We start from the raw sequence: 17,922 nt of genomic DNA on the forward strand, positions 1-17,922 counted from the left end.
TGTGTGCAGTTATGCAACCAGATTATTTTAGTTTTTTAATTTTGACTTCCCCCATCCCCCAATTAAAATATTTCAGTTTGTTTTTCAATTGAGTTCTAAAATTATTTATCTTTGTCTCATTTTTTTACATCACAGAAACCTGACATTTTAACAGGGGTGTGTAGACTTTATATATCCACTGTATACAGACAAACACACTCACATCAATGCTTGCCTGCGCATTTCTCCTTTCTTGATGAATACTCGTGGATCTCTGCACTCATCCAGCCTCCTCCAGCCCTGCAGTACTCATTGGCCCTCCTATGGCTCATCCCTCCCTCCCTTGCTGGAAAACTTTCACGAAAGTAAGAGAGAGAGCTTTGCATGATGTCATTAGCCTAGGCTAATTACCAGACAAGAAAGAATAAAGGTATTTACTGGCAGAAGAAATGGGATTTTTGACTTACTGTAAAATCAATTTCTCTGATGTTTATTGATGGACACAGCACCTGATTCTTCTTAACCATTTTTTATATAGGACACTAGGCAGGAAAAAGCTTGACTATGCCTATGGGCAGTCCCAGGGGGTATACATCCACTCTCAACTATAGGCATTGAGTTTTGTTACAAGCAGTGTCCGAAGAAAGCCAACTCCACAGAAGGGTGGGTGCTGTGTTCGTCAATGAACATCAGAGAAATGGATTTTACTTTCATTAATTGACGGACACAGCTCCTGATTTTTCTTAACCATTGGGACATCCCAAAGCAGTGTTTAACATGAGGAGTGGGAAAAAAGTAGAAAAAAATTCCCAAGGCTAACCATAGCCAACCAGGAAACATGGAGCTCAACCATAAACAACTGGAGCTCACCTGAAAAAAACAAAACAACCTCAAAGAGGACCAAGTCCTCTAAACATCAGCCAGCAAACCTTGCGGCCAAAAGAAGCATCAGCAGATGCCAACACATCCACTTTACAGAAATTTTGTAAAAGTGTGCACCGATGACCAGGTGGCCACCTTGCAAACCTGCGTCACCGACGCTTGATGACGGAAAGCCCAGGAGACACCAAGCGCCCTAATAGAGTGCTCCTTGACAGGGTAAGAAGGAACCTGACCCCTGATGTAATAGGCCTGAACCACCATCTGTCTGATCCATCTGGAAATGGTCGCAGAAGAAGCAGACAACCCTTTGTGAGGTCTGTCTGTGAGAACAAATAGGGTATACCTGGCAGCTACAGAGTCTTAGAAGGAAGTCAGACTATCTATTTGCCCGGACCACATCCAAGGCATGCAAGGCAATTTCCTTTGGATGTTTAGCCTGGGACACAGGGAAGGCAACACAATGTCTTCATTCAAATGACAGTCAGAGACCACCTTAGGAAGGAATGACAGACAGGGGCGAAGCACCACCTTAATTTGTGAATCACCATAAGGTTAACGATTGGATAATGTGACACCCTGTGGGCAGAGGTAATAGTTACCAAAAAAGGCCACCTTCTGGGGTAGCGCGAGCAGGGAAACCTTCCGAATATTTTTAAATGGAGGTTTCTGTAAGCTGAAAGCACCACATTCTGATCCCAGGGCGGCAACGGGAACGCACCAAGGAGTATAAGGCAAAAATACCTTGGAAAAAGGCCGCCAAAACCGATACCTGGCCCTTGATGGTACCAATTTCTGTTAAACCCCCAGGTGGAAGGAAGGTTAAGATTTGATCCACCAAGAAGGAGCGAGGATGAATCCCAAGAGACTCACACCCCACAAAGTACGTCTTCCATGTACGATGGTAGATCGTATTAGAAGTAGATTTCCTAGATTTCAACAGCGTAGGAATCACTGACTCAGACAAACCTCCACCCTTCAGCACCTGGCGTTCAAAAGCCAAGCTGTCAAAGCCAGGATCCTTGTTCCATTTCACCAGGATCTCTTTAGCAGAGATCTTGTATAGGAACTCTGCAAACAGACCACCTCGAGGATGGACACCATAAGGCCCAGCACCCGCATGCAAGCCCGGAGGGAAGACCGTCTGCTGAACAACAGAGACTGAATTGCCACCTGGAATGTCTGGAGTTTTTCTAGAGGAAGAAACACTCTGGCTGAGGCAGAGTCCAGAGTCAGAACCGGATAGTCAAGTTTTTGTGGACAGAACCAAAGCAGACTCCTGAAGGTTCAGAACCCAACCAAACTCCCTCAGAGTTCACAGAGCAATCTCCAGTTGTCCATCAGGGCAGTCGGAGACTCTGCTCACAGAAGAAGATCGTCCAGGTAGCCCAGTACCACGATCCCCCGCTAACCCAGACAATGCCAGCAACGGGGCCAACACTTTTGTGAAGACCTGAGGCGAGACCAAAGGTCCAGGCCACAAACCGATAATGCTCCTCATCCACGGAAAAACTGAGGAAGCGTTGGTGACTGGCACATATTAGAATGTGCAGGTAGGCGCCCTGGTGTCGATAGAAGCAAGAAGAAATCCCCCTTACATAGGGACGCCACTACCATGTGAATGGACTCCTTGCGGAACTTCTGTACTCGCACAAGCAGTTTAGCGCCTTGAGGTCCGGAATTCGATGTACCTTGTCTTCCTTCCTGGGGACTATAAAATGAGTAAAAACCCTTGAAAACGTTCCGAATCGGAAACCATCACATTTTGAAGTAACAAGTCTTGCACTACCCCAAAGAAACCCCGTGGGTGATCTGGGGACAAGTGCAGGTTGGAAGGGAAGAACCTTTCCAGAGGATAAGACTGAACTTGATCTCGTAGCCTGACCGAATAACTTTGTGGCCCCACGTGCCCTTTACCAGGGAGATCCTTGGATCCGGAAACCAGCGAAGACACCCCCCCCCCCAGATACGGTTGCAGGTGCCCCTTCATGTAGCGGCAGCCTTGTCCGCAGGTCTGGAAAAGCCTGGTCGTGGCTTGCCAGACCAGGTCCTCTTGGAACCTCTGATGGAGGCCCTGGCTTTTTTGATCCCTTGTCTTGAGACCCTGAGGGACGAGAAAACCTCTTATGACCCGAGGAGAATGGCCCATGTCTATGATGGGTCTCCTTGCCCTTAGTAGCCTGTGGAAGAAAAGTACTCTTCCCCCCTGTGAGACCCTTAACGATGTCATCCAAGGAAGCTCCAAACAGGCAATCCCCTATAAGGACACCAGGGCAATAGTAAATACCGGTCTAAGTGCCGAACTAGCCATAGCGAACATATGGCGGGCCAGAGCCTCCGCCCTCCTATCAGCTGGATATTTAAAGGCTGGGGACTCCTCAACCAGAATGAAGGTAGCTTTATATAACCCGGAAACCGACAAGTCCACTACAGGTGGGACTGTCCACCTTTAACGCAGTTAATACTCATAAGGACACTGCAAGCAAAAATTGCTTAGTAACCACTGAGTTTTGGACAACCCCACTAATCTTGTCAAAGCAAGTGGAAAAGAGAACACTCTTGCCGCTTTGGAGGGCCTGTGGGTGCCAAAAGAGACCGGCGCCTTCAACACAGCATAAGCCACAACCTCCATTTTTAAAGCATCACGCACTGACACAAAAAGTGCATCCACCAGCACCTTTTATTGCACGGCTAGAGGAGCAGAGGAATCATACTCACTATCTGAGCACTAAGGGTGCATGGACGCAGACCCATTAGGGTCGATATATACTAAGCTCACCTGGAAAACATAATCAGGAAAGGCCGCCAACTGCGATCCCGCAAAGGGGACACCGACCAAGGTTCCACGAATGAACCACCTACTGGACCCCGCAAAAAAAAATCGGATTTTTGTAAGATCTTACCGTAAAATCCTTTTCTCTTAGCTCATTGACAGACGTAGTCTTCTTGATTCACAAGAACTGGGTTATGTTGTCTCCGCAGGAGTAGGACTAGGCAGAAAGAAAAAACGTTCTGGCTCCACCCTAGGGGCAGTCCCAGAGGGTATATCCTCCCTCTCTCTGCTACAAGGCATCAGTTCTGTCACAAAGCAGCAACAGAGAATTTAACCCAACCCAACTCAATGATAGAGGGGCGGGTACTACGTCTGTCAATGAGCTAAGAGAAAAGGATTTTACGGTAAGATCTTACAAAAATCCGATTTTCTCATTGACAGACGTAGTCTTCTTGATTCACAAGAACTGGGACATCCAGAAGCAGTGCCACAAATGAGGGGTGGGATTGACAGAAATCAAAATCCAATCTAGAAGGCCCAACCGGTGCCAAACTAGAAGTTTTAAAGGCTCATTATAAACAAAGAATGAGACTCAAAATAAAAATTCCAATGGAAAAAAACCCTCGAGGTAGACCACTGGTCTCCTCAAATGGCAGCCTGCAAAACCTTGCGGCCAAACGAGGCATCAGACGATGCCATTACATCAACTTTATAATGTTTTGTAAAGGTATGCACCGACGACCAGGTAGCCGCCTTGCACACCTGGACCACTGACGCCTGATGGCGAAAGGCCCATGACGCACTAAGCCACAGAGAGAGAGAGGGACCCTCAAGGCTCACCACCCGATGCAGAGAAGTTTCCAACCAACTGCAGTCAGCGTCTGTCTTTTACAGACTGGAAAGAGCTGTGTTAGTTTTCCCGGGTAGAAGGACGTGGCTCCGCCCCCTGTGTAAACCTTCCGGCGTTCCCAGCTCTCCACGAGGTAGCTGGGCTCATCAAACATGGCCGCCCCCATACAGGAGACAATAGACTCCCAAAAACATGGCGGTCGGCGTGACCTGAGGACATACATGCACCCGGTCTACGGCAAAATGGCGGCGGACTGCCGAAATCGTTCTTCCCAGCACATCCACCTGCATCTCTGCTAAATGGCGGTTTATCGATCTGCAGGAGGTACACTACAATTAAGGTAGGATTATACCTCCTATGTCTGCTGTAATACTACAGTCTGCTGGGTAGAGTGTTAGCTCTTAAACCAAGTCCACTTCCCACCAAACACATGCTGTATTTACAAGGGGGACTTTTAGTGTCAGACAGATACTGACCATGTATGGAGGGGCCCATAATTCATACTGCCTCATAACGAGGAAAAAAGGGAACGTTTACTCACCATACCGAACCGACAGGCACCCTCTCTTCACAATACCCTCTCCACCGGGGTGGGGGGTTGTGGACCACTCCGGACGCCTCGACTCTCTGGTTCCTGGCGTCCAAGCGAGACTTTTAACTCGCAAGGCCAGTCCCTCCAATGGGACTCCGTCGCGGCCGACCCAGCGCGGAGCTCTGGTATGCACGCGCTCGTAGGCAGAAACCGGGGTGACCACTGGATCTCAACATCCAGCCCGTCGCCCGGCCCCGCATACTTACTTGAATGTGTCGCGGCCGACCAAGCGCAATGCAATGGTCTGCGCGCGCTCGTAGGCCGGCTGGGGTGACCACTAGTGTAGCCCAGTCCGGCGTACTTGCTTCAAGATCTCACAGGAAAAAACACTGGAGTAAAAACTACCTAAAAAATATTTTTTCTAAAAAAAAAATCTTGCCAGGACCAGAGATCCCAGCAAGGAACTTAGGTCCTTACTCCTGACTAGACAGAAAAAAACTGATGCCTTGTAGCAGAGAGAGGGAGGATATACCCTCTGGGACTGCCCCTAGGGTGGAGCCAGAACGTTTTTTCTTTCTGCCTAGTCCTACTCCTGCGGAGACAACATAACCCAGTTCTTGTGAATCAAGAAGACTATGTCTGTCAATGAGCGACAGAGAAAAAGGGGTTCGCCCTTCAAGCCCTCCATAGAGGGCATAATAGGAAATAGCCCCTTAAAAGGGGGCCACCCGCTGTGACGTGAATGCGCAGGTAGGGTACCCGGATGGTCCCACAGCGCTAAAAGGGGCAGGTGCCCCACACAATAATGGTGGCAGGCAAGGCTGTCATTAAAAAATGAAGTGCCCCCAGAACACCATCCCTTCCAAGGGAGGCGCCAGGCTGACCACATGGCCTAGCAGGCCACGGCCTAAATTTATGTGGAGGCCCAGCTGCAAGTGCACGGATCCAAGCCCGGCAGATGCCCAAACGAAGAGTGAGGAATTCATCTAAACGCACTGGGGCCGCCCCCCAACGGAGGCGCCTGACTCGGCTGCATGGCCTAGTAGGCCGCGGCCTAAATTTTTGTGGAGCCGAACACCCATGGGCAGCGGAAGGGAGGGCGGATGCCCAAACAGGAGGCAGTGGCTTCAGCCACTCTCAAAGGGGCCGCCTCACGTAGTTTCCGCCTTAATTTCTGGCTGATTCCAGACGATTGAGGTGCGTAACCACCGCAGGGAGCCCAGAGGACATCCCTGCCCTAGTCACCAACCACCAGGGTGACAGGGAACCCTGCTCAATCTCCCCGTTGCACACCAGGAAAAACCCGGTCAGCAGCAAATCCAACCAACCCCCCTTGAGATCATTTGGCAACAGCCAGCTCTTAACCTCGGCTATAGGGGGGCGAAAGACCCACAGTGACCAAAATCTTAGAGGGGCTGTGGGGAAGGAGGGGAACCTGGGGGTCCCACCGTCCCAGGGAGGGGTCCACATCCACCCCAAAACCCTCCAGGGGTAGAGGGGGGACAGCTACTTACCATACCAGGAACAGGGTGGACACTGCTCTGGACAGACCACCACTCCATCGTAATGTGGGTGCTGTCAACCAGGAGAAACACTGCGACTCAGGCCGAGGCCAGGTCGTATGCAAACTTGCGAGACGTTTAACTTGCAGGCCAGCCCCTGTCCAGTGGGGCTATGTCGCTGCTGGCCTATCATGGAGCTGCGGTCTGCACGTGCTCGCTGGCCAGACTGGAGGACCCTCTGGATCTAGATTATCCAGTCCGATGCCCAGCCCAGCAATTAAATGTAGATTCTCACAGGAACAAAATAACAAAGAGGAAAAAATCAATTAAAAAAAAAAACGCCAGGACCAGAGATCCCAACAAGGAACTACGTCCTTGCTGCAGACTAGGCAGAAAAAAAATTGAGTGCTTGGGACTGCACATAGGCGTAGTCAAGCTTTATCCTGCCTAGTGTCCTACTTCTGTAGGGGGCAATATAACCAATGGTTAAGAAGAATCAGGAGCTGTGTCTATCAATGAACGGAAGATTTTACTATCCAAAGTTAAAACAAGTGCAGAAGATTTAATAGATGGAAAGATGAAAAAATGACTGAAGAGCTGCTTTAACAGTTGAATTGGACACAAATTCCACAATCGGATCTAAACATTTCTGAAAGTATGATTGGTAAGTAACTGCAGCTAGAAAATATTTAAAAAAAAAAAGTGCTACCTGATCCCGTAATTGCTGGCATGTTAAATATTTCTGTTCCCGGTTGCCCAATGTCTGAAAAATCAATTAAGAAAACACAAATCTAAATTACAGTAAACTATAAAACCTTTGTATCATTTGTAAAACATCAAGTAAAAATCCAACACTGGGGTTCAGTAAATAAAACCCAACAATTATCCAGAGCGGAGAAAAAAAAAATCATGCCTTCTGTTTATCCAAGAAACTTTTTTTCCATCTTTTAACTACAGAAAATCACATTATCAGTGAATCCAGTTTAGAACTTGCTTTGTTTAATCATTTTCATTTCATCTGAATGATTTTTTTCGTTCCCTGCCAGAAAACAGTCCCACAGGAATTGAGCCTAGCAAGCATATCAGATGAACCTTTAGTTCCATAGATCAAACAGCAGAGCTCTGCCTATCAACATCAGATTTGCTGGTGCTGTAGACACTTCACAGTGCTGAATAAGATGATGTGGTGGTAATATATTGTCCCACAGTGATGGCAAAGCATTGCCTGCAGTTCAGCTACCAGGTAAACTGAACAAAATACATTTTAGCAGTTAAAATACACCTTAGAGATAACAGAACCTTCTCTGTGACATGCTGTGCCCTGACAAGCTACTGGGTAAAATCTCAAAAGACAGTCGATTTGTAAAGGAGCAAACTCTTCTGACCTTGTCCCAAACAAGTTTTCAAACCACCCCCTCCCCAAAAAAAGCTAAACTTCTTCCATGTGAAAAAACAAATGTGGAAACTCTTACTATACTCTGGCTCATTCCTGTTGGCTGTACTAAGCTTTTTAATGATTTCTTGTTTCTTGGATTTAACCATAGGAGAGGTGCTCTCAGTCAGCTTACTGAAGAACGCCGGGGGATGTGCGCTGTTCCCTGGGGATTTCGAACCCATTCTGTGGAGAAAGAGAAGTAAGATTATAGACCTTTACAAAACCTAAGGACAAGTCTCTAGCAGTTACAGGCTACTTGAATAGGCAGTCTACCTTAAAGCAGATATTTCAATTTTGGGTAGAATTGCTTTTTTTTTTTTTTTTTTTTATGGGAAATTTGCAACCGAGTTCCCAGCTCCAGCCCCCTTCAACAGCCATAATGAGGGAGTCGTCTTTATTTAATTTTACCATACGGAAAACATAGGCATAGGATTGAAATTCCAAGTGAAACTCCAAGTGGTTTCCAATAACTGTGGTGTCGGATTCTTGCCAGATTCTCCCTTAAAGGCACAATATATATTTTTTAATCAAACCCATAGCCCTTTTAAAGGTCAAAGTAATTTATACAGGAATTAGACTGGAAATGGAATATGAATGAAAAAAAAAAAAATACTAATGACTGCATTTAGTATGTAATAAAATCAGTGGTGAAACTATGACACAATAGAATAGATAAATAAACAAAGCTAAAGTCTGGGAGTTCATTGTGCCACTGTACCACCTAAGGAATCACATGGGTCCTTTGTGGATGGTTTTCATTTACTAAAATAGGGAAAGCCTGATACTTCTACAAGGTGGCAGGCCTTTGTGGGACTACAAATCCCAGCAATCCAAACAATGGTACTATCTAATAAGCAGTTATTAAAATGTCAGACGTGAACTGAAATATACAGGGAATATTAGGCTGCACTACATTATTATGATGCTTTGGCCACATCCTCCCAACTTCTTATACTGCTTGCCATCAATGGTATTACCATTTTCCTTCACCACTGGTATAATCCTATATATATCCTGTTGTTCTATCAATATGGAGGGAAGATGATGCCTAGGATGATGCATAGGACATTTTCCTATAACTCTCAAGCTCTTTAAGTAGTTATACCTATTAGCAGGACTTCTGTCATCAATAAACAGTAAACCATTTTTTATATTAATATCATTTTTATTTTCATTGCTGTAATTTCCCTTAAATATTTTTTTTCCAGAAATAACAGGAAATTAGATAAGAATTTGCTATTTTTGGAGGCTTCATACAGCCATTATATTCTTGAAATTTCTGGATCCTAGTTTGAAGATCTCACTCTCCCTAATTTAATCAAATGGGGGGATCTCATCAAAGGCATTGCCAACAGAGAAGAAACCATGGGGTAGTTTAAACCAGTGGTCGCCAACCAGTGGTACGTGGATCACTGATGGTCCACAAGAAAAGTTTGGGGGTCAGTAGGGGTTCTGCCGCAAATCAACATTGTGGCGGATGTATGCCGCCCACTGTTTCCATTGTTGTTCTCAATGCGCGCTGACAGTTGATACTGGATGCCTCCTCTGTAGTTCCAGCTCCTGTGAACTCAGAGGGAGGCACCAGGAGAAGTGCAGAGAGCGGGAGGTGAAGGAGGGGACTTCCAATGGCAGCGCAGATCACAGACTGTGGGAGGGAGCACGAGGCTGGATAAGGAGGTGAGATCCAATGATAAGTCTGTGTAAGGCAATAGTGTAATACATACAGAGTGCGGTGGGAGGGGGGGGGGGGTTTAGAGTGCTGGAGTGTTGTGTGTATAAGGCAGCAGTGTGATCCAGGGGGAGGGAGGCAGAGAGCTGGAGCATTGTGTGTAAAAGGCATTTAGAATTCATGTTAGTGATCCGCGAGATTCACAATTGTGAGTTTAGTGGTCCAAACATTGGTGACCACTGGGTAAGATTATCACTGTGCACCCATGACTGAAATATCCATTTTTGGCAGGACTAGAACCTTAATCTGTAATCTGGATTACCAGGAATCTGGATATTGAAAAGATTAGATATACAGGCACAGTCCAGCATCTGTAACAGCCAGCACTTCTCTAAGCACGAACATTATCACTTGTGCTGGCTTATCAGGGGGAAAATAATAGTGATTGCAATACGCTCATAGACATTAGACTGTCACCCAACCAAGTAAGAATAGAACACTGCCATTCTGTCATCTAATGTCTACAAGTGTTTTACTCATATTATCGTTACTTCAGTGAATAAAAAAAAAAAAAAAAAAGATTAATATTTTGTGGCACTTTTCTAGCCTTTTAGAAGTTAGGAGAGAGTACAGAAAAGTCCACCAGGACTGAATTGCAATTGTAAAAAAGGAAGACCACAGAAAATGGTAAGATAGGGTTAAAAAAAAAAGTGAGATCTCCATCCTAAGTCTACCCATTGTTCTGTTAAACTATCATACATTTCTATATTCAGAATACCCTCAGCATGCACTGAAAATGGTCAGGTCAGTATGCAGACATACATTTTGAATTCTAATCATAGGAAAGTCACATATATAGAAATTTTGCTTTTAGGAACTCGTGGAATAAAGAAAGAAGTTTATTTAATTTTGAAATAAAGCATTATATTTGTTTGAGGCAAGACAAGATTGTTGAATTATTATATAAATTTAGTGTTTTGTTTATTTCACTAAAAGCAAGTCATCTATTTGATTACATGTGATGATGTACATCAACATTAGACCCACCCACTTCTCCCATATTAGTAGTTGCTGCTCAACAGTATGCAGTTAGCAGAAAATATTTTTTTTAGCAAAAAGCAGCTGGAAAAGCATTTGGAGGGCAGAGTGCGCCTGGATGCTGATGGAAAAAAGGCTGGCATGCTTGAGGAGTGCGTTACCTTGGTTCTGTTTGCTCTCCCTCTCTATATAAAGTTGGATATGCAGAACTTCTAGTATACTCTGGCTGTCCCATGCCCTCTGGTGGAGAAATGGGGTCGATACCATCTTCTGATCCACTCAGTGCAGAAACTTTGTTTTGATCTGGTGATCTAAGGATCAACGAAGCTGAAGTTCATCTACTGTTCAAAGGAGTTTTAAAGAGCTTTTCCACTTACAAATAAAAAGTGGAAAACCTGTTGGTATATTGCCTGCTCACTTGGATTCTCCTGATCCCCTGTTTGAATAGTGCCCTGCACAGTGTGACAATAGGGTTCACGAGACTGTGTTGAGTGGAGTAACTTCAAGAAGTGGTAGCCTTGAACCAATTCAAACAGCTGATTAGCAGCAAAATCCCACCCTGAAAGCAGCAGGAGGACGTACCTCAGATTTTCTACTTCATATTTAAAAGTTGAAAACATTCAAACTACACCTAAAGCGGTAGTATACTCCGCATTTTGGTTTTAAGCTACAGGTAAGCTTATAATAAAGCTTACAGTAGGTATAAAAAGGAATTACCCCCCTTTAAAACAATCACATTTTGTTGCTTTGCAGCAGGAAACGAAGGTAGATACAGTTTTTGTTTTATCCAGCTGTATTTACTCAGTGCAACTTATAACATTCAAGTGAAAGATATAACCCCAACATGTAAGAAAAAAAAAAAAGAATCAATGAGTTGGGAAAAGGATCCTCCCCTCCCAAAAAGGACTTGTAAACTCATTTAGGTGTAGCTAATCGCCTTCTCAATGGCACACAAAGCCATTTTTACTTTCAACTGTGATTAGCTGTTGTCATTTTGATTAGCTCAGCATGAAAAGAGCTTTCCTGGAGCATTTCAGTCCCTGGTAGTGCAGCTGAAGCAAACAATCAACTATCAATGGCAAGGCACTGTTACAAGATCTCTGGGTAGTGGTAGAACCGTAATGGAAATTCTGGACCGAAAATGAAACCAAAAATTCAGGATGCACTTGGACGAAAACTGAAATGGACAGTATACTTGTGTGTGGGTATATATATATATATATATATATATATATATAATCAGTGCTTGACAAATTTGCTTTGAATCTAGGCACCAGCTAAAAAAGTTAGTTAGGAGTCAGTTTTTTTTTTTTTTTAAACCAACAAAACATTATTTTCAACAAAACCCCTTCTCTTATATAGCCCCAATGTGTACCTTTTATAGATGCACGACACAGAATACTCCCCTCTGCCAATACAAGAGCGCACCTTCTCTGATTCAAATACCATGAATACATCCTCTCCAGTTTCCACGGTGACCAGCTCAATGCCATGACAATAGGGTAGATAGCGCACTGCACACGTGACCCGCTATATATTACATCTCCCATTCTGTATAGATATTTGACCCCCCCCTGTGTACGTCAACCTCCATCCTGTATAGACATGACCCCCTATATACCACAGCACACCCATCCTGCACACACTTATTCTAACCCTCCTACATATCATAGTCCCTTATTCTGTATAGATGACAACCTATATAAATCACAGCACCCCCCACATACCACAGCCTCCATTCTGCAGAGACTTATGACCCCCTCTTGAGCACATCTCCCCCATTCTGTATAGACTTATGGCCCCTCAAATATCTTGTATAGAAGTATGACCCCCTACATACCACAGCCCTCATCCTCAATAGACTTATTATCCCCCCCTATATAGTTTAGCTCCCATCTTGCAGAGATAAATAGGTCCACATATGGGTTATACCATGGATGGAGGGGATGTGAAGGGGTTCTGTGTAGCCCCATTAATGAGGGTGATTCCAAGAACTGGCCATGCTTGGGTGACACATGGACTGAAAGGAGGACAATCTGGGGGTGTTGGGTATTTTCAGTAGCTGGAAAAGCTTCCTGCCAAAATGGTGAGCATAAAGGCTCTGATGTGGTATGCTCCCCAGCAGTCAGAGCAGTGCCGGTGTGATACCCCTGGCTGGGAGGGTTGCTTACCGGGGGGTTCTGCGACGGATCTCCTTGTCCACTGTGGCGTGAAGTTGGTCAGCTCCGTCTGGTCCTTGTGCAGCTCTGGTTGGTGGGGGGAAGGCTGCTTCTTGCCGGGCCGGTGCGTGGGTTCACTTCTTCTGGCCAGTCTTGCGATCGCGTGGGTGTTGCGCACGGTGGATGGTGACCCCGGTCTTCTGGATGTGCAGAGGGGGGCGATTGGGTCATCCCCATTGATGTTGGGGTCTGCCTTCCAATGCGGCTTATCGTGCCAACATTGAATTTGGGGCTGTGTTTGGCTGGACTCTCGTCTTCTGCCCAGTACAGGTGCCTGGGAGCAGGAGCACGATCAATAGGGCTGATGGCAGCTTGTTGGACTTGTCGGTGGATGGCACCAATGCAAACATCCCAGTGCCCAACCTGAGCGGCTCTCTGTCTGAATGCTCGGACATGTAGCCCCGCCTATGGCCAGTTCGGTCCTGTTCTGTGATCTGGGATTGTGCTGTGCGTGGCTGGGTACCCTCTGTGAATGGGCTGACAAAAGCCCAAGCAATTTCTGGCGCCTGAGATGTGTCGAGCCCCGATTATATATATATATATACACACACACACACACATATACACACACACACACACATACATATATATATAGTTTTTTTGAAAGCACAAGAAAAGTTTTTAAAAAATGCATTAAAATTCTATGTATGTCTTTACACTGATCGGTTGCGGTGTAATGTACCTCCTCATTGAAATAAGTTGAAAATGCAGCAAAAACGCATCAAAAATGCAACACAGGGTTCTTGAGTCACATGACCTATGGAAATTGCGGTTAAAATTGCGGCATTTTTCAGCGGCCATTATTGGCAACATTTTTTTTATCGGCAAAATGCTAATAGCCTTTTTTTTTTTTTTTTTTATATAAATTGGTGCATCCTATCTCGGGGATCAAGTTGTGGACAGGCACAAGTCAGGAGATGGATACAAAAACATTTCAAAGGCCTTATCAATGCCTAGAAGCACAGTGAAATCTATTACGAAGAAGTGGAAGGTATTTGGTACAACACAGACCATCCCTGGATCAGGATGTTGCTCCAAACTGGATGAAAGAGCCAGGAGGAAACTGGTCAGAGAGGTTACCAAGAGGCCTACAGCAACTGTAAAGCATTTGCAAGAATTTATGACAAAGAGTGGTCATTGTGTGCATATGACAACAATATCACAAATTCTCCACAAATGTGGCTGGTATGGGAGGGTTGCAAGAAAAAAAGCCACTCCTCAAGAAAGGCCACATGCAGTCACAACTGAACTTTGCCAAAATGCACCTTGAAGATTCTGAGGCCAAATTGAAAATCTTGTTATGGTCAGATGAGACTAAAATTTAATTATTTAGCCTCAACACCAAATGAAATGTCTGGCGGAAATCCAATACAGCTGCTCATCATCCAAATATCCTGTTATGAGGGTGTTTCTCTGCAGCAGGGACTGGGGCACTTATCAGGATAGAAGGATAATGGATGGGGCAAAATACCAACAAATTCTTGAGGAAACTGCCAGAAAGTTGTTAATGGGAAGATTTGCCTTCCAACATGACAATGACCCAAAGCACACAGCAAAAATAACCACAAAGTGGTTGAAGGAGAAGTAGGGGAATATCCTTGCATGGACTAGTCAGAGCCCAGACTTAAACCCCATTGAAAATCTGTAGAATGACTTGAAGACTGCAGTCCACAAATGGTCACCATTACATTTAACTGAACTTGAGCAGTTCTGAAAAGAAGAGTGGGCAAATATCGCAGTCTACTGTAGATGTGCAAAGTTAGTAGAGACATATCCCAACAGACTAAAGACTGTAATTAACACAAAAGGTGGTTCAAGAAAATACTGACACAAGGGGGTAATCCTTTTTCTAACACTGTGATTCTGTTTTCAAATTTTTTTAAGGCTGCAAAGCAACAAAATGCGATTTTAAACGGGGTAATTCTTTTCTATACCCGCTCTACCTGTAGGTTAAATGAAAATCTTCCAAACGTGCACGGTTTAGGAGCTTTTTGCTTGGTTGGCGGCCAGTGACCTCACCGGCGCACGCGCTCTGAAGGAACGGCATACCCGTGTCATTCCTTCAGAGCTCTGTGCCATGGTCGCGACTCCCACGCACATGCACGGAAGAGATGTCATCACCGTTTGACCATTCAAACGGTTGCAGTCCATGAACCCAGAAGAAGAAAGACCAGGTGCAGATGGAGGCTTTGTTTCAAGGTAAGTCTTTCATAATTACCTTGCAGGGAGAATTTTTTTAATTAATTTTTTTTTTTTCGTTTAAGAATTTATTATAGCTTTAACAGGGTATTCATTACAATACCCCCAGACAGCAATACAGCTGGTAAACACGGATTTGTGCATCAGCAAAGAAAGGTGACACCATTACAGCTAGACTAAACATTAAACCTCCATTTTAGTAGCAGACTGTTCTAAACACAGACTTTTTCCTGCTAACTGTTTGTATCCTACAGCTTTCCTCTCCATGGAATCCACTCACCTTTTATCTCCACTGCTTCCTGGAGATGCCCTTGCAGTCTGAGCTGCTTCTTGTTGTTGAAGGACATTGTCGGTGGGGTTCTGCCTTAGATCCAGCACAGGGCAGCTGGTATAATACAACGGTGCTGAGACTTGTTGGTGCAGCTGCTGTGGATGGTGCCTTGTGTAATCCTGCGTAATAACCTCCTGAATGACAAAAAAAAAAAAAAAGAAAAAGTGTTTAGCTTATAATGCACTATTATCTTGTTATTTCTTTTTTACACCTATTGATAACAAGAATCTGAGGAGAGGAAGCTCCTACATGAGGATTACCTACCATCTCGGAAGAGTTTATTAATGGTACAATAAGATACATCTTTTATAAGATGGGACCTGGGGGCTCTGGTGAGTGCATTGTACTTTTGCACGTGGTGGAGCACTTTGGTTTCTTTGGCGGAAAGCACCTACAGTGCACGAATATGGATATATGGTTATAGTAACCATCTATTTTTAGCGGACTGTCACTTTATACAGTGAATTTTTTTATTCATATTTTATGGTGGACTCACTGATATAGATTTTTGTGTTGTTACTATTTTTTTTATATGTTTATTAATTACACTTATACACAGAATATATGTCAAGGACTTTGTCATAGAGGTCACTGGCACTTGTGTTGGTTAATAATTGCGGTTTACGGTGTCATATTAGCATATTCATTGCACATGTTAAATAGGTTGTGCGGAGCACTATAACTTATGTACAACAATTGTTTTCATTTAGCACGCAGATGCTAATGGGGGGAGGATGCAATTGATTACTTTATTATAATTGTATAACAGCGCCTTATTTTTATTTGTATCTAAGGCTGGCCATACACTATACAATTTTCTTGTGCAACTTTCCTTTAGATTTACCAAAACCATGTAATATAGGGTCAAACCTACAAACTTTCAATTTGTATGCAATCAGGCAGGCCCTTGCACTACATAGTTTAAGGTAAATCTAAAGGAAATTGAATAAGAAAATTGTATAGTGTATGGCCAGCCTAAGTCATTCTCAATTTGCCACTGGGACTTGTGTTGTATTTCAAAGGCTGCTTTGTAAGGACAGACCATCACAGAAACTGTAAGCGGTAAAATAGTCTGCATTACTGGACCACTACAAGATGAGGTCAATGAGTAGGTCCAATTCGAGATCTAATGAATAGGTCCCTCGGCACCTTATATTTTGGTTAACATTTATAAATGCTAAAGCCAAAACCAAAAATTTAATATATTGCAGATTACCAATCATTCAATGTGGGGAGTATATTCATTCACTTTTTTTTTCCCTCTGTTTTTACCTGGTGATCTGGTCAGTAACACACCTGTATTAACAGCTTGCCAACTGCCCACCGCATATATACTGCGGCAGGCTGGCTCGGCTGCGCGAATCGACGTATGGGTATGTCAGTTCGCGGGAGCGGTGCTGGAGGCTCCCGCCCCCACTAGGCAGCGGGGATGCCGATCCACGAGGCCGGCGGCCGCAATTGCCGCCGGGCATCTGCGATCTCTCCCTGATGAGAGAGAACGATGGTCAGCTGTTGTGAACATAGCTGACCGTTGTTCTTTCTGAAATGATTACAGAGCGCCTGTGATCCTTCTATATAGAATCACAGGTGTCTCTGTGGTCATTTCACAAGTCGCCCCCCCAGTTAAAAAACACTCCCCTAGGCTCACACTTAACCCTTTGATCACAACTGTGTTACCCCTTCTCTTGTACTGTAGTAATGTCACTGGTCCTCCCAAAAGTGTCAAAAATGTCAGTTAGGGGTCCAATCTGTCCGCCACAATGTCGCAATCCCACTAAAAATCGCTGATTGCCACCATTACTAGTAAAAAAAAAAAAATGAAAAATCTTTCCCCAAGTTTGTAAACGTGATAACTTTTGCACAAAACAATCAAAATACGCGTATTGGGGTTTTTTTTTTTTTTTTACCAAAAATATGTAGCAGAATACAAATTGGCCTAAAAGGATGAAAAATTTAGTTTTTTCCTTTTTGGGGAATGTCATACAGCAGATTGTGAAACATATTGTTTTTTTTTTTTTTTTCCAGAATTGTTGCTCTTTTTTTGTTTATAGCGCAAAAAATAAAAAAATCGCACAGGTGATCAAATACCACCAAAAGAAAGCTCTATTTGTGGGGGAAAAAAATATATCATTTAGATACAGTGTCGCATGACTGTGCAATTGTCCATTTAAATAATGCAGTGCTGAATCACAAAAAAATGGCCTGGTCATTAAGGGGGCAAATCCTTCCAGTCCAGAAGTGGTTAAAGTGAACCCCCACTCCTGGATGAAGGAGCACAGTGGCACCTGTGGACAGCAGCATTGTTAATCTTGGGGGAGGGGGGTGTTATGTGTACTAGCAGATTTAGATACAGTAACAAATTGAAACTAAACTCCAGCTCCCACTTTATATGCAGTTACACAGCTACATTTTGTTTCCTTTTGGGATAAAGGTTTTAATAAATAAATAAATAAAAGCTGATCATTGTAAGCACCCGTTAGTGGTAAGTTTGGCCTCAACCCTGTAACTGCTACATC

General features: G+C 44.2%; 1 protein-coding gene across 1 annotated transcript in view; it reads right to left on the reverse strand.

The window, feature by feature from the left end:
- The window catches only part of NCOR2 (nuclear receptor corepressor 2), a 737,979-nt gene that overhangs the window by 26,015 nt on the left and 694,042 nt on the right, over nt 1-17,922 (reverse strand). Inside the window, exons 41-44 of the mRNA XM_082255577.1 lie at nt 15,356-15,540; nt 10,819-10,968; nt 7,988-8,133; nt 7,225-7,278 (exon numbers count right to left, since the gene is read on the reverse strand). Coding sequence (XP_082111703.1) covers nt 7,225-7,278; nt 7,988-8,133; nt 10,819-10,968; nt 15,356-15,540 — 535 coding nt within the window. The remainder of the gene's footprint in view (nt 1-7,224; nt 7,279-7,987; nt 8,134-10,818; nt 10,969-15,355; nt 15,541-17,922) is intronic.

This window comes from Pelophylax lessonae, assembly GCF_965119305.1.
Source record: "Pelophylax lessonae genome assembly, chromosome: 1".
NCBI lineage: Eukaryota > Metazoa > Chordata > Amphibia > Anura > Ranidae > Pelophylax > Pelophylax lessonae.